Source organism: Labrus mixtus, chromosome 4 (genome assembly GCF_963584025.1).
Source record: "Labrus mixtus chromosome 4, fLabMix1.1, whole genome shotgun sequence".
Classification (NCBI taxonomy): domain Eukaryota; kingdom Metazoa; phylum Chordata; class Actinopteri; order Labriformes; family Labridae; genus Labrus; species Labrus mixtus.
In genome coordinates, this window is record NC_083615.1 from 7,539,457 (window position 1) to 7,563,374 (window position 23,918).

The following is a 23,918-nucleotide window of genomic DNA, read 5'->3' on the forward strand; positions in this document are numbered from 1 at the left end:
GCATATAAAAGTTGAGAATTAATAACATCACTAGGCAGATGGATTACATTTCTTATTCATTATTATTATTTTCATGATAAGTATGTCTGTGTCTTTGGCCTCTCTGTGATCTTCACTACATCAGCGACACAGACAGGCAGAGGGGAGAATTCTGTGAAATGATCAAAAAGCAGGCATGAGGATGAAAACAGGGCAGGATCCGAAAGAAAGGTTCTCAATTAAATCACTGTGGCGCGTGTCTGATGTGACTCACAAAGCATGATTATGTCTAGCATAAGCCTTTAAAACTCAAATGTGAAGGACTCAGCCTTTGATGCTCCAGGTGTGTGATAGCATCAAGTGAGTCATCTGTCCCATTTCACTACGTTGTTATTAATATTATCTCCGTTGTCCTACATTGCCATTCCCCACCTGAATGTGCCGAGCCAAAATGTGGAAATCCCTTTTCCAACAAACATTTGCCATAGTTACTGGTGCATTGTGGGTCTGTTCACAAGCTGTTTCTTGTCATCCGTAATGGTCTCCCTGCACCAGGATATTTTATTTCCATTTTTCAATGTATAACTTGACTAACAGGCCTCGCATTCTAGTACCGGGATTATTTCAGTCAGCAGTTATACAAAACTGTATGCATGTTTTCCGGGATTTTTGTGGCAAATGGATTTTGTTTGTAAAATAAAACAAAGACAAAATGGCTAAAAAAAACATTTTTATTATGGTTTAAAAGGTGCAGATATAAAGAAAAACAGGTTAGATAAGAGACCCCTCATACATGTCCTGTGTTCTTTATAAGGACCAGTGTTAACATGAATACACGGGGGACAGTTATTCATTAACCAGCTATTACTTTCATGATTACTGCCTTTTATTCACAACACATTCACTTGTTATGACATTTCAAGTAACTATAGTCATGCATTAAAAAAAGGCTTTTGACCTGAATCATTAAAAACTGTTTTGTAATGATAACCTGCAAATAAATGTGAATTTTAATACAATTTGCAAGTAAAATTAGATCATGAAAATAACACTAGAATATTATTTGTAAAGCAAAGTGAAGGTATAGTTACAAAGATAATACTGTTTTCACAAGGTTAGATTCTTCCTTTGGAAGCTTTGACAAAGATTATAGTGCATAAATTAAGTCACAGCATCATCAGCAGCAGGAGACGCTACATACAGTGTTAGTTATCTTGTTTGGTGTGGGAGAAGCGGGACACACAGCAGAGATCTTTATCAGGCGTGCTGAGACCAAAGGAAACGATCGCAGCGCTCCAGCATCGTCTGGATCATTGCTCTGAAACAGAAAGCAAAATACTGTTTAAAAAGTACTGTAGCATCACCAAACAGTATTTGTACAGCTCTTTAAAAAGGTAAAGTAAAAACACTTCGTAAAAAATCGTATTTCTTAATGACACTGGAAAACAAACACTTGGATGTAGTTTCAGTAAAATAGAAAATTCCAGAGTAATTAAATCTAAAAATCATAAACTTTTCCTAACATGGAAAAATCTCATTACCGTTATCATAAGCAACAATAAAAAAGATTGCATACATGTTTTGTTGATTTCATACTCCTTCTCAAAATGTAAAGGTTTGATACCCTGACTCACCTCTGCCTCTTCTCAGCGACTCTCAGCAGCTCACACACCAGTTTGGAGTGTGGCGAGAGGGCCAGCTGCACTCCACACTCTTCCAGGACGGCCATGGTGCGGTCGGGCCCGGCTGTCCGAGCCAGCATCAGGGTCAGGCTCTCTGGGCTGATCTTTCCACCGCAGTCCGCTGAGCCGTTTGCCAAGCCGCTGCCGTTCACCCCTGTGACCTGCTCAGAGTCCACCTCACTGCTGCTCCGCTGACATAACTGGATCAAGAGCTTCCACTCTTCTAGAGTCTGGGGCTCAACACCTGAAAGATGTCACGATAGAATAATGATACCTGTGTTATATCAGTACCTGTAACTGGTACCTTTAGAGTACCTTATTTGTGTATGTTATTCTACGCCATGAGAAGCCTTTAATCAGAATGGAGACATTAAGTTGACTACACCACCACCCCTCCTTATCCACAAGATTTTCACACAAATACATATTTAGGATGATTATTCCTTAGAGCACTTAAAGAACTGTGCGAAACTTTGCAATTGAGTAATATTTACGTCATGATGTCATTTTAAACATATTTCTGCTCTGTCAGGTATGTCACACTGAACAGGTTGAGGCTACTCTGGTACTAGCCAATCCCATTATTTCAAAACAAAGAATGCTATGATTGGCCCATCAATAGGGATGCCACTGCTACTTTGCTTAACATTGCTTAGTGCTTAGCTAATGGTGGATTAATGTTGGGTCTTTGTAAATAATAGAATAATAAGAGTACAGTCTAGACGTGCTCTTTTTGTAGTGTGTTGAGGTAACATTTGTTATGAGTTGGTGCAATACAAATAAATATTAATTGATCGGTTGAAACCCTGACAAACATCATCCATATAAGGAAGTCTGCTCGAATATTACCGTCAGGTCCCTCGAGCAGACTGATGTCACCTAGTTGACAGATGGTTGAGAAGGCGTCTGCGCGATGCTGCAGCTCACGGCAGAGGTACAGGTAGCCCATCCAGTAGCTGCACACACATTATATAGAGGGTTATGTATGAAAACGTAAATCCACAATTCCCTTTGATACCACACAATTAGAATTACCCATGACTGCGGCAAGTCTCTGCCATCTTCTGCTTGGAGGAAAAGTCAGCAGGGAGACCAATGAGAAGAGACAGAAGGCGTCCATAACCCCAACTGAAACAATGGGAATGCCACCTGCAGCAGAGTCACACAAGTTCACAATTCATTCTGTTAACTTATTGTGGGCGGAATATCATCATCATCATCATCTATATTGAGACTCAGGTGTCGCCCCATGTGCAGAGGCTGCAGTGGCCTTGGGTGCGAATCTGACCTTTGCCCTTTACTGCATGTCACCCCCCATTCTCCTCCCAACATTGCCCGTCTCTCTTCAGCTGTCCTATTTAATAAAAAGGCAAAAATGGCTCGAAAATATCTTTAAAAATACTTCACCAGTGTCTCCACAGGGATGACTGGTAACAGCATTAAAGTCTGAGTTCTGAGAATCTTTCAGTCGCCAGATCAATTTTTACATTTCTCGTAAAACCCCGGACAGTGTTGCCTGAGAAACAGTTCACTTGCACAAGCCCGTTAAGGTTTTTGTAATAGTATCCTCAGAATTATTATTAAGCAACTCTAAGCTTGCATTTTGATACTCAGCCAGCAGAGGGGCATTATAATGAGGAGTGCAATATACTCTAAAGAGAATTGTCTTGACATGGTGTGAACGCATGCAGTAGAGCATTTGCTTGTCAGGTCCACCATTTTACTTTGTTTCATAAAAAACTTTTGATGCTTGACATGGTCCAAAGCCTAAGCGGCAAGGACAAATCTTATCAGGACAGATTAATTTTTCCTTCTATAGACCGCAACAACCACTTTCAAGGCATAAATATTAAAACCAGTTCCATGCTTAGCTTTGAAGCCAAACTGAGTGCCTGTGGTTCCAATGTATTCAGATAACCAATCTAAAAGAATCATCTCCTGGACCTTAGATACCACACTGAATAGTGCAATAGCTCGGTAATTATCTAAGCTCCCAACCATGCCAGCTTAGTTTTGTTTATTTTTTTATTAGTCTCAAAATGAATACTAACTGAGGTTATTGATTAAAAGAAAAATCAACATTATTTTGCATGTTTCACCACGAACAGAACCAGACCTGGGCTGTCCATCCGGAGTCAGGGTGTCAGAGTGTTGAGGGGCGTCATGAGTTAGTGCCAGCTCCAACCAATCCTGTCTCAGTGATTCTGGTTCAAGGAGGGACTGTAAAAATGACAACCTAGAGGAGGAGATCAGAGTCAAATTAAGGACTCAAGGAGAGCCCAATGTCTTTCTTGTCTTTTATTGGACAATTAAACTGAAGATTTACCTGTGCTCCTCAGTCCGAGATTGGACCAGATTGTCCAGATATGCCAGGAAGTGGCTCTGCTGAGCCATGGTCATTACATCAGCAGGAGTTATTGCAGGATAAAACTGGGAAAAGGAGCGCACAGCTGCCTCCCCGTGTTTCTCGTACAGCCTGGATAACATCACAGTAAACTTACTTCACAAGGTCCATCACAATTCTATTTTGTATTTGATGAACCCGTCAGAGACGTGTGTGTGCAGACCTGTGTAAGTGAGCGAGGAGAGGAGGTGCACTCCAGGGCTGCAGCTCTCTCAGACTTCGTAGTGATCTCAGCAAATCCCCTCTCTGAATAACCTCCACCACCTTACTGGACTGAGTGAGATCTACAGAGAATGACAAACAGTCAATTTAGTTTGGTAAGTTCAAGTAAGTGGAAGAGGTTTAACATGAGTAGAGGATCAAGAAAGGTATCGCATGCATACAAATTCTATGGAACGGCAGGCTTTTTGTAACTTTAGATTGAACAACAAAAGGTTCTTGGAGGATACAGAGGACTGGAGAGAAGACAGACGATGTGCAACTTTTGTCATGAAAACCATTTAGGAGACGAGTATCATATCTTATTTCAATGTAAAAATGTCTATAAAGAAAAGTATTTGGCAAATTATTAATTTAACCACCTATCCATATTTTATCTTCACTTTATTTTAAGGTCAGGAATCTGACAAAAATCTGGTTTTAAGGAACCAACAGGTAATAATGTATAACAACTTATACTTTAAGACTGAAAATGATATATTTAAAAAAACAGTTAGGAGATGTTTTGTCATTGAAATGGATCCGATTTCATTTTAAAACAGGAAAAACTTCCTCGATTTATCAGTGGAAATATAATCTAACTGTGAAATATCTACAGTTTACTAACTTATTTGTAGACTTTCGTACTTTTTTTATTTAGTGCCAGCCAAATTGACCTTTTTTTCTTGTTCAAATTATTCTTTTTCTTTTTATCCAGAATTGAAACGAAGAAGTGATCTATTGATCTAAGGAGAAGCTTCTGACCTAGCATGGCCTCAGTGAAGGAGCTCTGCACCTCCGGCTTCTCCTGATAACACAGCAGACACATTCTCCTCACTCGCTCTTGGTCCAGCAAGAAGAAGTAGCGCCGCAGGAAAGTTGTGCATCCTAAACCTTGTTCATTCTCCTGCTTCCTAAAACAGCTCAGCTCTGTGTAGAGCGTTGCCAGCTGGGTAAGGTTCGCCAGGAGATCTGAAGGTATGGGCTCAGGAGTCACTACTCGCACCGGCTCTGGAAAAGTGGTCCCGTTTATAACCTCGACCCCCTTCTCAGCAGATTCACACAGGTCCTCTTTTTCTCCGATCTGCGGCGGTTCTTCTGTCTTCTCCTCTGTAACGCTCTCTGTTGGATCTGCTGGCATGCCGGAGGACTCTTCTTGTTGCTCTGAGCTCGTGTTCAGATAATCTCTAACCCACCTCTCCTCTCCTGCTCCATCAACGTTTGAGTCACCCACAGCAAGTAGCCCCAGCTCTACGGGTCCCAGTATTCTCTCCAGCACAGGCAGCCACTCCAGCAGAGCTTCCCCCAGGCAGACTGGATCCAGGAGCACCCAGGGATCCTGGATTTGAGATCTTATGTTTGGAAAACACAAGACGTTAATTCAAATTCAGTTTACAGTGTTTAATATGGGGAACATGTTGTTTGAACCTCACAAAATGTGGTGGGAAACTTACATAGCTCTCTCTGTTGCAGATCGGAGTTCCTGCATGTCAGCTTCTGCGTTCGGCATGTCATCATAAACTCTGGGGCAACACATTTTATTAACTAGTTTCATCTGATTTACTTTAAGTCAATAACTTTTATCAACACATGGACTGTAGAAATAGTTCTCAGTAGAAATAGTTTTTCAGGTAGATCGGTACTTACTCATTCTCGATCTCCTCTGAGTAGGGCGCTGTGGTAGCTGACATTTCAGCCTGTCCGCCCTCTCTAAATTCAGGTCGTTGCCAGAGCTCCGAGTTCATCTGGAGGGTGTTGATCTTCTCTGTTGTCTTCTTAACAAAACTAGAAACACTAAGAAAAAAAAATCAAAATAAAAGTAAAGCAACCTTTCAGGAGTGGATTGCATCAGATAGCTTTACAGTCTTAACAGCCAGAGACGCAGACAGAACCACAAACAGTAGAAAATGTGATGTTGAAAATGAAATGTCACATGCGTCTACACAGATGGTCATTAAGAATACTCAAAAATAGATGTGGGTCCTCCTTGTAAAGAGGAAGTAGGCTGTCTAAATGCACAGCTGCGCTTGATTGAGAAGTTATTATAAGGAGTTTCACTCCTATAAGAACAGAAATTGAAGAAGTACAATCCACAAAGTGTGATTGGTGCTGAATCTCTGCAGGTTACAGTTTTGTGCATGTACTGTATATGACAAGAGCTGCTGTGATACGTTCTACTATGGGACGCCTTCAGCGTGTCTTTCTGGTAGTTCTCTAGATGTTCACCTGTCTTTGACAGCCTGCAGTGCCATACGAGGGGGTTTGGGGCGGAATGAGAGGGGGAGGTGGAACTGCAGGCCTTGCTCAGATCGCTCAGCCTCCAAACGCTCACTGCTCTGTGGATCTGAATAAAGATGGGGGGCAAAAGCCAGAGGAAAAACACAGATGGATGGAGCACTGAGGTGGAATGATGAGGGGCAGATGACAAAGTGCAAGCAGATGGAGCAAAAGTGCCAGACACCACTATAGAGAAATGTAAAAATTAAATACAGCATAATGCACATCAAACAAAACATAACGGGGATGTGTGTGTGATACAATGGAACAGACAAGAAATTGAATATTAAAAGATTGTATTTGCAAAGCTTTAAGGTAAATCAAGTTGTATGACAAAGCAACACTCCATTCAATGATTCAACTTTTCCTTCAAATCAGCGGCAGAATCATTTTTATGCAAACATACGAGGGGTCAATAAAAACATGTATACACATGATCATTATGAGAAACAGATCAAGTTAAAGAGTAAAATTATTGTCACATATATGTCTTGATAAATCTTTGGATGCTCGATAACTCAATTGTCTTTTTTCTGCATTTTTCCACCAGGTTTCTTGTGTATTACTTTTTTGTAACTTTAAAGAGTGCAAAATAATTTTACTCTCTTTTCACACTGAAATCAGGAAAGTCAGAGAGGGAATTTGATCTTGCTACACACACACACACACATGCACACACGGTAAGAAACAAAGATGAAGAGTAACATTAATGAATATTAATAATTTAGCATTAATATGTATCTTTCTGGTTTCATGTGATTGGATAAATGTCTGCTGGTCTAGAGTTTAAGTTTGACTGAGAACAGATAAAAAACACTATGTCCTTAAAAAGGGAAACATCATAAATAAAATACATTTGAATCTGTTCTCTGCAGCAGAACCCTGTGTACATCATGTATGGATAAATAGATATCACAATTGGACCTTTAAGAATCCTGTGTTTCTCTATTCATATTAATGAGAGAGAAACAAACTGTAGGTGAATTTCTTTGGTAAACAAGAGACTAGAAAACAGGATTTTATTTAGAGTGAGATGAGACTGTTAGAGTCATTTAGCTCTTATCAAACAATATTATTACTAAGAGAAATCTCTGCAGCTGTCTGCATGATTTATTTCTATTATAAGTACATATAATCATCTTTCTGCTTGACTTGATGTCTCAGGTTCAGTAAAGCAAAAATATGAATCATTTTGAAAATTTTAATAATATTTATGAATCATGTTATTAGTTGAAATAAAAGTTAAATTTAAACTAAGGACAAAATAATTGTTTAACAACCTTTTAAAGCAACAATATGTAACTTTTCCACCTTCAAATTGTAGTTTCAAAGGACGATTTAATGGCACAATAACTTTCAACAGGGAGAGTGGTGTATCTCCCACGTCCGCAGCACGGCCTCATCGTCTGTTTACTGCAGTTTGTAACTTTGGTAGCGGGCTGAGGTCATCTCACGAGAAGTGCGCACAGCTTTACAGCACTAGTTCACACACAAGCCTTCTGTTATTAAAACACATCAGTTTGAAAACTTTTCTTGGGGACGCTTGTGGCGCAGTGGTTAGTGCGTGCGTGCCCCATGCATGGAAGCTGTAGTCTTCCAGATGGGCAGCCCAGGATTCAAATCCGACCTGTGGCTCTTTCCTGCATGTCATTCCCTACTCTCTCACTCCCTGATTTCCGACTCTATCCACTGTCCTGTCTCTCTAAAATAAAGACACACAAAAAAAAGCCCAAAAATGAATCTTTAAAAAAATACATAAACCTGTCTCTGTATTGTTTGATACATAGGCTGAGGCTAAGAGGAAGAGGACGGTGATGGATGAAGCTAAGAAGAATAAAAGCGAGTGACCGAGCAAGAAGCAGAGTGTACATCTCTGCAGATATTATTCATTATAGATTGTGACGTAAAGACAGGCTGTATCATTATCCGTGACATTGCTTGTCTCATGTTACGCAGCTTTACCGGGTGCAGAAAGTCACCTGACCCAAGTTATGTCTTCAAATTTACGCCAAAGAGTTGTCTCTTTCTTTGTCAATCTTCAAGTTAGATTTATACATTTGGAATCTTACAAACCTATTGCAACTAGTAAAATAAATTACCCTCGCCAATGTAGCCACGGCCCACAGATATCACGGTAACAGTTTAACACCCAACGCATACTCCACATGCGAACAGGGGGCTGACGACGCTTGCATGGTCATAATTGGTAAGATTCCTCTAACATGTCAGTCGACTCGGCTTGTCACATCGTATTTGCCGGCTTCACACCCACTGCTTGTAATCAAATGCACGTTGTCTAAGAAGAGTAGGCGTAACGCTATGTGTCTTACAACAATGCAGTTGCACACCAATACATATTGTTGCTTTAAGACAGCTGCCATTTTTTTTTTTTTTTACTGACGGTACTTGATCTTCTGACGGTCGATGATCTCTTACCATGATCCACTTGATCTTCATCGTGCACAAAGCTGAACTCTTTGAGCCGCTCCTCCTCAGACGTGGAGGGATTGATGATGGAGCTCGTCTCCTCATCGGACTGGCTTCCCCTGCGACTGATCACACGGTAGATTCCACAGTCCAGGACGTTGAAGCTCTCCTGGATTAGAACATATTCAATACGAGTGCGTTCAGTGGTCATGTGTGTAGAATTAGAAACATTTATTAAAAAAGGGATTGCTGTTCACAACTACTCTTAGCTTTTAAATAAGACAGTACAGAAAGAAAAAAAGAAAAACCATGATGTACAAGTATCATGTGTTATTAATTAACTGCTCTCTTGGGTTGTCAAAAGAGGCAATAAAAGTTTGTCATATTTGCAGACTTTTACAAAATTTTAGTTCCACTGTTAAAACCTGTTTTTCCCTCACCAAACAACCCACTTACTGTAATACCACTGAGATACCTGCTGTTCACTAACTGAATGGTATCCATAGCAACAGCATACAATGGGTTAGATAGATACAAAAAAATAGAGGCACTCTGGTCTGCTTTACCTGGTAGATGAGTTAAAGTACTTACATGTGAGGAGATGCTACTTCTACGGCTGCTGGAGGCGGAGTCTAGCGGCTCTAGTTTAGTGATGACTTCCTCCATCTGGCCTATCAGCTCAAGGTGTGTGCTGGAACTGAGCTGCGACCGGAGATGTTCAAGGCGGTCGATAGGAATTGATTTCCTGGCCTTAATTATAGAGGAATGATGAAAAAGGTTCAGTTGATCTGAGCACACACAGAACACAGACACTAAGGTCTGTACACATTAGTCATACAAGCCACTGAGGATTGTAAAGCCTGCTTATTTATGGGCTTGTTACCCTTGTGCTGAAGGTATACTACAGTTTTTGTGTTTCTGTTCTCAGGCCTTTCAATTTTCAGAACATACACATGTAAATATAATAGTCCAGATAGGACTGGAATCTGGTGTTACACTGTACCATAGACTGCAAATATTACACAGACTTGAGGTCAGTTATCTCAGCAGTACCCAGCCATCTTACCCTGCTGGTGGTGATGACGTGCTGGAACATACAGCAAACTACAGCAGCCAGAGACCAGGACTCCCTCCGGAGCAGCCGTTCAACACATCGTTCAGCGGATAACAGGGAGAGGTGGGACAGGCGTCCACTGCCGTGGAGACAGAAGAGCTCATTTCGGTAGACTGCGATATCAACCAAGTCTTAGAAAAAAAAGAAAACAGGTTCCAATCAATTTATAGTTAACCAAACAGAAACTAAATGTGTTGATTATCAACTCTAAAATGATCACATATTATGATCTTAGGAATGATAACAGATTATTGGACTGCTGAAATGATTTCTATAATTGTATTTTCTTAAACCCATAATAACACATTTTAAGCTTCAGTGTGTTTCTTTGTTAAAATGTTTTCTTTACTACTATTGCTGTTGGTATTTTTGAGAAGAAGATAAAGAAATTGCACCTTTGATTTCAGTCCAAAGGAGCACTTGTCCATTCTGAGGTGTGAAGATATAAATAGCTGAATCAGTCCAGGTCAGCAAGTTTTGGTCTCTATACAAACAAATCAAGTTTTATTATATAACTATGATACCATGTGCATTTAATTCAGTACAAAGCATGTGTAAAATCAATATAATAAGAATCAATATAATTTATGTGACAAGCCTAAAAATAATACATATTTAAATCTTATCTAACGTTACCCCAAATATAGAAGTTTAGGGAAGGCGATGGACTGGGGGGTCTTCGGCGCTGGGTTGTAATGAGGCTCATTTCTGAAGGTTAACAGAGGAACAAAAGATAAAATAGGAGTTCGACCTTTAAGAAGGAGATTTTGTAGCAGGAAAAATGAGTACCTGTGAGTGATGAGAGGTAGAGGAGGACAGGCCAGCAGCTGTTTGAACTGATGTGTGCTAAGAACCTCGCCATTAAAAGTTGCCTCCCATATTCGTGATCCAGGGCGGGCACAGTACAGCAGGGGGGGCTGTCCGACTAATAACCCCCTGTTTTGAGGGAAAAAACAAGCTCCATACTCCCCATCCCGCTCCTTGTATCCCACTCGCCAGAACTTCTCCCTGAAGGCAGATAAAGATGGAAAAATTCACCCCGAATGACAGATGTCCACAGAGAAATATTTTGACAGAGCTGCTTTGATACCCAATTTCATTTTTCTTCACATTAGTTGAAAAATTACTGACGATTGTTACCTTTGTAACAATAGTTGAAAAAGAAAAACATTTAATTAACTTCATTACCCACTTATCCTGTGCAGGATCATACGCAAAAACCACTTCATAACAAATAGTCCTGTTTTCCAAAAATGATTGAGGAATCCTTAAGAATCACTATAAAACTAGTCTGTCTAAAACTGGAATATGGATTGTCCTGAGTCTCTCTCCTTAAAAGACATCTACAGAATATGAAGCCATGGTGGTACTCACCTCTCTGTGTCACAGAGGTAGCAGCGGCTCAGGGAAGATATGTTCAGGCGGCCGTCTTGGTAACCGAGTTGAACAACCCTGGAGTCAACTGTGGTGACGGTCTGCACAGGGAACATGACGAATGCTGATCCCTACACAACAATTAAAAAAGATTTCAAAACATAATCGAGCGTGGATATAAATAAGAATAGGCAAAATAATGAGGACTAGAACAAAGAGTCATCTTCCTTTAATGCATAAAAGATTTTTAAAAAACAATAACGCTTTTCTGTTATTTTATGTGATGAAATAAATAAACATGTCACATGTACTATTTCAGAAAAAAGCTAGTGAACACATATCATCAAATATTTTTTGCTGGTGGTTTGCATTATATATATATATATATATATTTTTTTTTTTACAATATCTACTACAACATACTTGATGTTTGCATTACTTAAAACCTATTGTCTAAAGAAAAAAATATGTTTTAAGATCACTTTAAAGCTTATAGAGAGGCAGGGCATTTCAGTTTAGGAGGAACCTCTACTTTAAAAAGAAACAAATACCAAATGAGGCAGAATGTACCAAGTCACTACTTAATAGTGACACCTACTACACAGAAAAACAGCCTCATAATAATAACTTTTATGTAGCACCTTTAAGTGCAGATGTTCACAAGTGCTTTGACAGACAAAGGCATCCTTAGTTAAGCTGACATCTTTTCTCCCTTCCCCTTCAAGATGTGTTTCACAATCTGATTGTTTTACATTTTAACACATTAAATTGAGTAATTCTCAATCCATATATATATATATAGTATGTCTTTGAACTCTGAAGAGGAAGACAGTACTTATTAAACTTGTGAAAAACAGATCCGTAGTCAGCTGCATAAATGTGTCTATGCTTGTGGACTGTAATTATTATCTGGATAGATAAGACGGATCATAGAATTAATTTCCCTGGCATCAGGCTTCAATTAAGGCCAGCTGATTTGAACAATTATGGAGACTATATAAAATCCCTAATCTGTCTTGAAAGTGCTTACACTTTTAAACTCTATTTTATTTTTACACAATAGAACTTGAAACAAATCATTTCCCCGTAGGTAGTAATTACCTTGCCCAACTTGGAGGATCCTGCACGGAGAAAGGACACCTTGCCGCCTGCATCCCCGACAAAAACTCTGAGTGTGCTGGTGTCCCAGCAGAGTGCAGTAACAGGCTGACCCCTGTGCTCCCAGGACACACTGACCCGCTCTGGAGGACCTCGTCGCTCAAGCTGCAGCTCCCATACAACAACCAGACCCTGACTGGAGCAGAGCAGCAAACACAGTAAAGAATACAGGCAACACACCAGACGACCAGGGTTGCATTTTTGTTTCAGGGTAAATGTGCATGAAGCATTTTTTTTTTTATTTTAAGGAGAGATTAAGACCTTGTTGCAACGGCGATAAAGTCTTCATCATGAGGGCAACATGCCACCTGAGTGATGCATCCCTCCTAAAGACAAAACAAGACAGGTTATGAGATAACAAAGAAATGAATCAAAACTGAATCACACACACACAACTAAAGTTCAGTCAGTAAAATCTAAAGCTCAGATCCTCAGCTTGGTTAAGACAGCAGGCAAGATCATGGGAATGTGTGCCCCTCTTATCCCCCAGGATCTTTTTGAGCAGGCCACAATCACACAGGCCAAGGGCATTTTATCGGACACGTCCCATGTATTGCACTCTGAATATGTTTTGTTGAACTCAGGGAGAAGGTTCAGGGTTCCTCTGTGCAAACACAACCACTTTAAAAACTCACTAGTCCCTTTTTCAGTTAAGCTCATTAATGAGCAAAAAATAGAGGAGGAACGGAAAACCAGGAGGCCCCCAGTGTACCGATAACTGTAGACATGTTGAAACTGTCTGGAGTGGCATGTGTACATGTGCACAGTGTGCATGCGCCTGTGACTGTAGGAGTGAGTGTGTGTGTACTGTAGCACGGAGAAGTTAAATGTTTTACATTTGTAATTACTGTTTTTATGTTGTTTTCGATGTATTGTCCATGCAGCGATTTCCCAGCATCCCAGACATATCTCTACCTCGGGAGACGAATGAAGAAACCTTGACCTTGACCTTGTATTTGTACACAATAAGCATTCATTCACATATTACCTTGTGAGTGAGGATGAGCCTTTGTTTCCAGCCCTCCCTCTGAATCAGGTGCAATCCTCCTGCTGATGTTCCTAAAGCTAGCCACTTCCTTGACACTGCCAAACAGGTACACTGTAAAACAAAACATTCATCTGTCTTTAAAGTATCTGTTTCTAAAGTCTGATAAATAGTTCTGGGTCGAATCTACGCCGTAGCATACGCCATAGGTTTGCTTAGCCCTGTACCTACACAGCAGCCTATGTACGTAGCCTGAAGTGGACCTCTTCAAAAATGTAACTGCATGTTGAACCAATGCAGACCGCAAGCCCTGTGATTGGTCCAGTGGGTAGTCTCGTATTTCCTGTACCGCCGTCATTTTCAAACGAACGATAGAAGCCACAGAAGCCAATATTTGCAATATAATCAACTTCTGCTTAATTATTAGCTCCAACTCCAACATTATATGCCTGGTTTCAGTCACCATGGTCTCCTGTACACAAACAAGCAGCATAGAAATTATACTGCCAACTAGCGTTTGTTCAGCAGAGTATTGCAGAGCTACGCAGTCATACAGACGCAGAGGTATGTCATGTTTACGATGACATAGACCACTACAGCAGACATAACGCAGAAGTTTAAATCAGGCTTAAGGTTTTGAACTGAAGTTTAGTGCAAGTGTATGAGGTACAGGTCCCAAAACAATTTAAAGTAAGGATAAATCACATATTTTCCCTTCATAATAACACTATGATTTTATCAATAAAACGACCTACCTTTAGTCTACCAGAGTCTAACCGGAGAGCAGACAAAAGTGGATCCAGGCAGTCAAATTCTGCCAGTACATGACTGTAGCTATCTGGCACAACTGGTACAACTGGCATCTTCACTGGTGATCCTCTAGAACTGGGAGAGAACAAAACGGACAAGAAAGAAAACATGTAACCAACCTTCAGGCACGAGCTGTGTGCCATCTGTTACTTTCAGTGCCCTCTCAAATTGATTGATTGATTCAATTTATTTCAGACATATCAAATAAAATCAAACATATCAAAAATGCAAAACACGAAAATACAATAAACAAAAAACAATGTTCAAATAATTTCACAAAAAAAGAAAAAGAAAAAGCAAATTACATATATTCAATTGATTTGCCTGAAAAGGAGTAGGAAGAAGTATAAAACTTATTTAATCCTACCCCTTTTCCACAGCTCAATAATTAATATTTATTAAATTAACTTCCTGTGTTCCTTATAATCTCTCAAAATACACAATCTATCGATATACAATTTGCTATACTATATTTATGATACTATATTTGATATTTACAATCCAATGATTTTCCATACATATATACAACTTGATATAATATGATTTTTGACCAGTCATGAGAATTGTACACCTGTAAAACACTTCAAGCTCCACCTGAAATCCTTAACGATGATTGGCTATTTGCTTTGCCAGAGGCAGGAATTCATAAAAACAATAAAATCAACTATTTGAGCTGTGTTGGATTTTTGCATTTTAATATAGCACTTTTCCTCTTGGTAGTACTTCCCATCGATATTTTAGAAATAAACATTATTTTTGAATTCATTTTAATAAAAAAAAAAAAAAAATTGCCACTCTGTTATGTTACTTTTCAAAGTTGATATTTTTTTATGAAGTGATGTAACATACTTTAAATACTTAAATATTATTAGTTAACATGATAAGTGCCGATAAAAGGGGGAATTATGCCTCACATTAAACTGCATGCCATCCCAAAATGAAAGTCTAGCTCCACCACTAGAAATAAAATGTGGCATGAAATGAGGAAAAAAAACACATTTATTGTGAATGTGTGTGCCCTTCAAAATAAGAGTAGCCTACATATATTAAACAGACATGACCCTTAAAGCGTTAACACAGACGTCCAAGTTTCTGACAAGAAATGTTGTCATTCACTTTTAAAAAAGAGTCGATCAGCCGGCTCAGACAACTTGATTCATTTAAAATATTATCGGCTTAATTATTGCGCTGCGTTCAAGTGAAAGGGTCAATCTGAGCTCCACTATGGCAGCCTGCATCACGGGACCTGTCTGCTGACACCAATGCTAACGTTTCTATCAAAAAAACAACTAGCTGGTAAAACATTTACACGCCTGAGATTTAATTGCACTGTCCGAAATGCTTATTCTGAATCCATGCAACAGTTTATTAAAAGATTGTAATTCTGAGGGATCTTTACAAAGCTGCAAACTCGTCCGAGAGTCCGTGTATTTGCAATAACAAATTAGCAAGCGTGCTAACTAGCGAGATGGTGATGTTTCTGTCCACTTATCAGGTTTGTCAGTGAAACTCACGTAAAAGTCGGACAGACTCACCTGTGGTACCGCTTTGCGAATTGTCTCCAACCCACTGACTCCAACTCACATCGCAATTTTTCCTTCTTCTGAACAGGACGGAAAAGTCAGCAGAGAGTATGAGGCCAGGGCAGCGAGTCGGGGCTGCTCCACTCGGTTGATATGAGGCCACTTCCTGAAAGCAGCGAGAGGGTTTCTCCAAACAGCTGCTTCACTGATTAATGAAAAGCGAAACCAACTCTCATTTTATCCTGATCAGCTGAAGTCATGCTGTAAGAAACGCAGCAAACTAAAAAAAAAAACATGTTGATAAATAATTGCATTTACAAAAGGTGAAAATGAAAGTAAGCAGAGGGGCATTTGAGAGACTGCAATTTTAATAGACATTAGCAAAAGCTTTCTCACTTTAAGTCAGATTATAACAGTTGTATGTTCAGTGCAGACAGAGGGTGCAGACATTACAAACCAGTGACAGTGTGATAAGAGCCATACACACTGATGCACTTGAGTGTGAAATGTCTTTACAGTATTGCTATTCACTTTGCCTTTTTTCCCCCCCACACACATGGACCCAGTGCTCAAAAGGGGGCTCTTTTCATGTCCAAGCTCTCTCACTGTACTCTGTGCAACAGTGAAAAAACATGTTGGCAGCTCTCTGTTGCACATCAAACAGTAGCCTCTTGTCCTGAGTGTCTTTTGTGATCGTCCATCTGAATTTTGGTCATACTACAACACTTTAAAGTCCCATTTAACCTGCAGCGATCTCCCAACCATTTAATAAAACAAACAAACAAACAAGAAAGAAACTAATTACAGTTATTCATAACTGAGATGCAGTTAAGTCTCTGTTGAACGGTTGGGGATGTAGCAGCATCCATCTTTATCCATACGAGGCCCACTGCGAACCACGTCTCCTCAGGCCAGCTGTGGTCTCTTCAAGTTTGGAGAGTCTTCACAGACTTTTAGTCCGAATACGTTAATGTCTTTCTTGTCCTCTCTCTGACAAAACATCAGACCTCAGGTTTTCCTCATCATGCGGCGGGTTTGCCAGATGTGGAACTTGTTGTAGGCCGTCTGCAACATCTCCTCCAAATGCCCTGTGAGCTGTGGGAATGTCAAAGAGGTTTAGTGCTTGTGCCACTTGGTATCAACCTCGATGTCGTCATTAAAGGCTAAGAGACTTACATTTGTACTTAAATACTGACGCTGAATCTTCTCCTGAAAAGGACGAAGCTTGGTCATCTGAAATCTCTCGAGGTTTGACTTCATTTTCATCACCTTCAGAAAAAGTTTGACATTTTCAGAAGAGATTAACACATTGTGTAATTGAAAAAAGTCAGTGGGTGATAAAGATTGACTACTACTAAATTGGCTTAAGGACAACCAGTTTAGTTTAATAGTGAAGATGTAATAAGGGTTTTAAGCATTAACCAGGATGTAAACACATGGTCATCTCCAAGCAAAACAAAATTCTACACATTAACCATAGTTTTGTTAATAACAACAACACACAAAATGCTGGGATAAGCCAAAAAACAAAACATGAAAGGACATGGTGCTCAGCATAAACTGTCTGTTATATTTGCAAGTCTTTTAATTTAAACCACATAAATGCATCTACTTGATTTTAATAAATAGTCCTCATATAGCTACAATTTTTCAGGAATAAGAAGTCCAAATTGTTTTGTTTTTGTAAATCGCTGTTGTCATGACAGGGAACAAAATTGCAGTGTGCCAATAACAATGTATCCGTATTTAAATCCAATAATAATAAGAGTCACCTTCTCCTCTAAAAAGGGGGTGTTAACGGGGAAACAGGACCAGAAATGTCTCAACAACTCTCCAGCAGCTGCATAAAGATGCTTTAACTCTCCTTGAACATCAGTGGGTACCATCTCTGAAAGAAAAACAAAGACTCATAAAGTGCAGCCAGGTAACCATACAGTTTGTTCTCTGGTTTACTAACTATTACTGGTCTGATTTTCAGGAAACTTGGGTGTCACAAATCAATTACATTTTGGTCGGATACTTCTCAAACTAACAAAGGAGTAAAAATATTGACTACATTTTGACACTGGTGGTTTCTAAACAGTAGTGGCCAGGAGTAAAACATCTTCCTTGTGAACATATAGTTTCCCATAACAGTTGTTTTTGATGACAAATATCTTGATGTTATTTTAGACTTTGATATCTGCACATATTGTCATGATAATAAAGCATATTTCAACGCTGTATTTCAAAAAATGAATGTTAATAATTAAGGAATATACCCTATGGTATATTGCTTTATTTGTAGATTTACATATCATAGAAGACTGGACGCTTTGCTTTGGCAGAGGTGTGCTCTTTTTAGTTCATGCTGAATTCAACTTGAGTCGGCAGATAACTACAGAAAAATCTTAAAACGGAAAACAAGATGTTTTTTTTTCTACCTGTATAAATAATCCCCCTCAATGAACTTCAGAGCAAGACCAGTATTCCCCTGCCTTCTACGATTTTGACTAATGTCCAATCTCTACGAAAAACAAGATTGAATCTGAATCGCTGTCTACCTCTACAGATGTGCTCGAGGCACCAACTTGCCACATCATGTTTTGTGACTGAGTAACACACTTACGATTTATGGCTTGTTGTGCTCCTGCCAGCATGAGGACGCCTCCTGGAGAGAGTGCAGCAATGGCAGAAGTTGCTGCAGGACTGGACAACACCTGCACAGAGTATTCAACAGTTTAGTCCAGCGTCCATAATTTAAATAATCGGAATATTCTGGACATTTTGAAAGATATTCAACCGTGCATTATTCCTCATGTAGCAAAAAATAATGTGAACTTAACACCCAAGTGTATGTGATCTTGAATCACATGATTGTATTTCAGTATATCAGATACATTTTCAAGACTGGAGCGAGAATCAGGAGATCCTAATTTGTCACGATCTAAATCCTCTGACCCAGCTGAAGAATAAATATTTCAGTTATTGGAAGTGGTGTTGTTTTTCCTGTGGGCTTATTTTATTACAGTCCAGTTTGTCATTCAGACTTTGTCACCTTAATCTGAGAATGTTAGCTATTGGATACTGTAGGTTAGTTATTATTGAGCCACAACAGAGTCTGTGTGCTCAGGGGAAGACAGCAGCACACCTGTCCACGAGCTGGTGAATATGGGATGGCATGATTATAATCATACATGTTAAAGGGAGAGAAATCACATGATCTTACTTGAGTGAGGTTGGGTTTGTAATTGACCATCTCATTCTGGATGCAGTTGACAGAGTTGATGATATCCTGGCTTGTTGAATACTGCTGGGACTGAAGTGGCACAGGACCATGAGCATACCTAAAACAGCACAATAAGGTTTAAAAAAACAAAAGCATTATAACATGTTACAATAAACTCCATCAATAGTACTAAAAGAAAAGAGTGGACACATTTTTTTGCACTTCCTTTCTCAACACTGGAGGTTACAGCTTGATTCATACTGTTACATGCTGGAGTAACATTCAGATATTGGATTATGAGCCCTGGGTGGAACTTCAACATTGAAAGCAAATGAATCAGACCCATAAAATGAAATACTCAATATATTTCCAAACAGTTAAGAGGGAGCACACTACCCATAAGCAGTGAGACTCAAACACAACAGATGAATCTACACTACTGGAATCTGGAGACAGACGCTCAAAATACTCAGTCACTGCTGTCTGAAATGTTTCTTTATGAAGATTTTAAAAGTCAAGTGTCAAGTCAAGAAGTGTTTTACGGATTCTGATTGAACCAAACATACCTGTCAGACTTTTTGAGGTTTAACGCAACTGTTTTTGGTCTGTTCTCCCTTTGCAGATCTTCATATTCAATGGCTTCTTGTAATTTAACCTGAGAAAAAAAGGACAAAAACTTGAGTTTGGAACGGGAGAATGTCCATATTTAAGAAAACTCAGTGAAAGCTACGACGTCATCACACCTTCTTTACTGGTGGCTGAAAGAAGTCAGAATCCCTCGAGTTTCCATCTGTACTGCTTGTCTCACTTGCTTGGTCGGTTGGCGTTTCCCTTTAATGTAAGATACAGTTAGCAAACATTTTAATACACTGAGAAAAAGATAACATATTGAGAAAGTAATTTTTTACCCCTTTCGTGAGCCTGCTGCTAGCACCATAGCACTGTGATGGTTGAAGCGTTTAATAATTGCAGCGTTGCTGCTCTCTTTAACCGTCCTGTTAGCATTAGAAGTTGAGCCTGCAGTTGCAGAAACACCATAACCCTGTTTCATAGAACAAAGGAAACAACGTCTTGAGGTCCAAGGGCATAGAGGAAAAAGAAAAACTTCAGACATTTTGGGGTAGTATGGTATTGCCCTTAATGGCTGATAATCCCAATCTCACCTCGTCCAATGTTTTATCCTCTAAGGACAGGAGGTCGACCAGCGGATTCTTTACTCCTTGAATCACCATAGACTTTAAACCTGCAAGAGACCGACTGTAAGCTTTTGCGTATATAAAAACAGATTTGTGGCATACTGTGAAATAACTCAACCGCTACCCTTTTCATCCTGCTTGGCACACTCTGAGAAGATATCCTGAGTTCCTGTGTTGATGCGGTCTCTGTGAAAATAATGGGACTGGAAAAAGCGGGTCCAGAAGTCCTTCTCCGTCAGATTATGAGGCACATTTTCACTGTACTTCTGCTTCACTGTAAGTAAAACATTTTACTTTTAGGGAAACCAATGAAGATCATCAGTTGCTCAGAAGACACAGGGGAAAAAGTATTGCAACTCATTATTTAATAAAATCACTCATCTATCATCTCAGTTGCTATTGATGATCTAACTTCAAAGTGGAGATGTAACTGATTACCTGCAGGGTATGTTCTGAAGATAGATTCAATAATGTCAGCCGTCAGATTATATCTCAAACCATTGCAGCCATCTGTCTGAGGTCTAATGTCTGCCTGTAGAGTATGAAGATAAAGTCTGTTAACCTTGACAATGCTACGTTGTTTTAAAGATGAAATGGTCTAACTATGCCTGACTTGATGTACTCACCAGAAAGGCTCCTGATATACCAACTTCCTGTTTGTTGTTGAATAAAGCAGGGTCCGAGTTGTTTATGTCTCCTAACCGGTTGGCCCAGAATTCGTCAGCACTTATCACTTGACTCACCACAAGATCTTTATATAACTGAAAAAGAACTGGATCTTCTTGAAGCATCCTACAATAAGAAATAAAAACACATCATCAATAGGTTGTGATTTAGATTTAAACAACTTAAACTTGAACTCAGCTTAAACTTTGTGTTAAGAGTATCTAACATGATTAATTATTTTTTTAAATAGTTGGGAATTAATTGGATGACAAACAATCAAGTAATAATTGCGATTATAAAAGAGGCGGTGGTTTCAGAATACCACTGTCGAGACCTCAGTGATGTTTGAACCTTATATTCTGGTTATAAGGATATGCAGACGCCACAGGTTGTCCGGTAAGAACATGGAATGACAGTAATCCAGTCCGACACGCGCTCTCTCTTTTGAGATGCCACTCGTGTATTGAAGAATAATTCTATGAGTATGTTTGTGTGTGGTAGTGTGAAGTTTGTTTAGTCTCATGGACGCACAGAAGCTAAAAGGATTTAAAAAAAAGCAGTCCAGAGAACCGAGGTGAGGGGTGGAGTTGGTGGAGTTGTCTTCTCTGTGTGATGTCTGAGGTCAGCGATAGGTGCAGAAGGGGGGCGTTGTTAATGCGCATTGGCTGTTCAAGTGAAAATGGATGTGTGGTGTGGGTGTCTTCAATGAAAACTATGGATAGTGTGTAATCTTCTGCACAGTGATTCCAATTAAATTTTTATGATGGCCACTTGCTCATTAGATAAAGCAGGCTTAAATACAATGCACAATTGTTCAGTCTCCTTTTGAATCAGGATGGGGATCATGGGATTGACTCAAGCATTGTACAATGAAGGATATGAACGCAAACGTTGGGCTTCACGGTATGTTTACCTAGCTTTTGGAAACAATGGAGATCGGCGTAATAAGTTGCATTAAGCCTTAGACACACAGACAAAAATTACGTTAGAGGGACAGACAGGACAGGCGGAGAACAGCCCGTGTCTGTGTGTGTGTGTGTGTGTGTGTGTGTGTGTCTGTGTCTGTGTGTGTGTGTGTGTGTGTCTGTGTGTGTGTATGTGTGTGTGTGTGTGTGTCTGTGTGTGTGTGTGTGTGTCTGTCTGTGTCTGTGTGTGTCTGTGTGTGTGTCTGTGTGTGTGTATGTGTCTGTGTGTGTGTGTGTGTGCGTGTCTGTGTGTGTGTGTCTGTGTGTGTGTCTGTGTGTCTGTCTGTGTCTGTGTGTGTCTGTGTGTGTGTCTGTGTGTGTGTATGTGTCTGTGTGTGTGTGTGTGTGCGTGTCTGTGTGTGTGTCTGTGTGTGTGTCTGTGTGTGTGTGTGTGTGTGTGTGTGTGTCTGTCTGTGTGTGTGTGTGTGTTTGTGTGTCTGTGTCTGTGTGTGTCTGTGTCTGTGTGTGTGTCTGTGTGTGTCTGTGTCTGTGTCTGTGTGTGTGTGTCTGTCTGTGTGTGTGTCTGTGTGTGTCTGTGTCTGTGTGTGTCTGTGTGTGTGTGTGTCTGTGTGTGTCTGTGTGTGTCTGTGTCTGTGTGTGTCTGTGTGTGTCTGTGTGTGTGTCTGTGTGTGTGTCTGTGTGTGTCTGTGTGTGTGTCTGTGTCTGTGTCTGTGTCTGTGTGTGTGTGTCTGTGTGCTCTCTCACACTTCCAAAACGCTGTAAACACAATGTGAAGCCACAGACCGGGACTCCAACATTAAGCCACTGCGGATCAACACAGTATGAACATCTAGAAGCGTAATGACGAGGAGCTTTGTTACAGCGGCGTAATGAAAAGGGCTAAAGTTTAAGGAAAGTCTTAGTGAGAACATAAGGAGACTCGACCTGTTTTTCTCCTCCAGTTCCTTGTTGGCCTTCTTCTTGAACTTGGGCAGTAGTTGCTGCAGCAGTTCCTTCGCAGCCTCTCTGTCTTTGAGTGCCGTGCTCTCGTTGACAAAGTGGAATGTGCTACTGTCTCCTGTGTGAAGGACCAGCTGGAGTTGAATTTTGGCTTTACCGTCTGGACTTATCTTCTGGCCTGTACAGAAAACACACGCACGAGTACAACTTAAACAAACACCGCCAACACACAATAATTCAACCACCACCACCACCACCACCACTACGTATTCCATGTCAGCGGGTACTCACAGCGAATGTCTGCGTACAAGTGGCTGACTGTGAAGCGATCTTTGCCCTCCGGTCCCCAGGCTATACGTTCAGCCATCAGATAAAGTGTGCCATCCTGCTTCCTCTGGCGAACCTTTTTCACTACCAGGAGCACCTCCTCTGAGAGTGATGCCATGGCTCACACAGATAACTGGACAGACAAACAAACAAACAAACAAACAAACAAACAGTCTTTGGGCATCAAGAATGATCATTCACAGTAGTATTAAAACAACACTCACAGATAATACAAATTGAAACATTAGAAAGAATAGTTTGGTCACATGAACATGTATTTTATTATGTGACTTCACCAGCTGCTAAAGAATTAACTTTAACGCCATCAACGGAAGTGAGTACCTTACGTTTCACTCATATGTTAAAACCTGAGAAACGGCAGAAACTGTGTTAACTCTGAGTCTGTGATGTAAAACAAGGAAGTCTCCGCCGTGTTGACATTATTGTCTACTTTAGCTAAGCTGCGTTACGTTAGCTCCCGTGAACAGTGAAGAAGAGAGAAGCCTGGAAGGGGAAGTGTGCAATAAACTTACTTTACCTTTCAAATAAATCAATACTGAAACGAACACCTCGCTTTTCTTCAACGCATACTCTCAACATGTGTTTTCCTTAGAGGAAAAAAAAAAAAGAACAAATTGTTTGGTACAGATATTTCACTAATTTGACGGTGAACGCTCTGTCTTTAGCGCCGACATGACTACTAAGCTGTGGTACACTGAAAAGTG

At 40.0% G+C, this 23,918-nt stretch overlaps 2 protein-coding genes across 2 annotated transcripts; both read right to left on the minus strand.

The window, feature by feature from the left end:
• Positions 1-734: 734 nt before the first annotated feature.
• hps5 (HPS5 biogenesis of lysosomal organelles complex 2 subunit 2) lies at positions 735-15,964 on the minus strand. Its single transcript, XM_061035531.1, has 23 exons — positions 15,944-15,964; positions 14,354-14,483; positions 13,602-13,712; positions 12,875-12,939; positions 12,557-12,749; positions 11,456-11,586; positions 10,871-11,089; positions 10,718-10,789; positions 10,477-10,565; positions 10,034-10,212; positions 9,559-9,717; positions 8,977-9,136; positions 6,490-6,607; positions 5,911-6,057; positions 5,718-5,786; positions 5,029-5,615; positions 4,229-4,349; positions 3,988-4,137; positions 3,778-3,897; positions 2,697-2,810; positions 2,511-2,617; positions 1,614-1,905; positions 735-1,297 (listed from the first exon to the last, which is right to left on the minus strand). The coding sequence occupies exons 2-23, from the start codon at positions 14,459-14,461 to the stop codon at positions 1,237-1,239; spliced, it is 3,372 nt and encodes a 1,123-aa protein (XP_060891514.1). The 5' UTR covers positions 14,462-14,483; positions 15,944-15,964; the 3' UTR covers positions 735-1,236.
• A 319-nt stretch (positions 15,965-16,283) lies between these two features.
• On the minus strand, positions 16,284-23,913 carry gtf2h1 (general transcription factor IIH, polypeptide 1). The gene is made up of 15 exons (XM_061035565.1): positions 23,732-23,913; positions 23,158-23,326; positions 22,852-23,044; positions 20,962-21,127; positions 20,774-20,867; positions 20,460-20,609; positions 20,303-20,382; positions 20,048-20,181; positions 19,883-19,970; positions 19,706-19,794; positions 19,140-19,257; positions 18,540-18,630; positions 17,704-17,819; positions 17,108-17,200; positions 16,284-17,026 (listed from the first exon to the last, which is right to left on the minus strand). Exons 2-15 carry the CDS (start codon positions 23,309-23,311, stop codon positions 16,940-16,942), a joined length of 1,653 nt encoding a protein of 550 aa, XP_060891548.1. The 5' UTR covers positions 23,312-23,326; positions 23,732-23,913; the 3' UTR covers positions 16,284-16,939.
• Between the last annotated feature and the right edge of the window lie 5 nt (positions 23,914-23,918).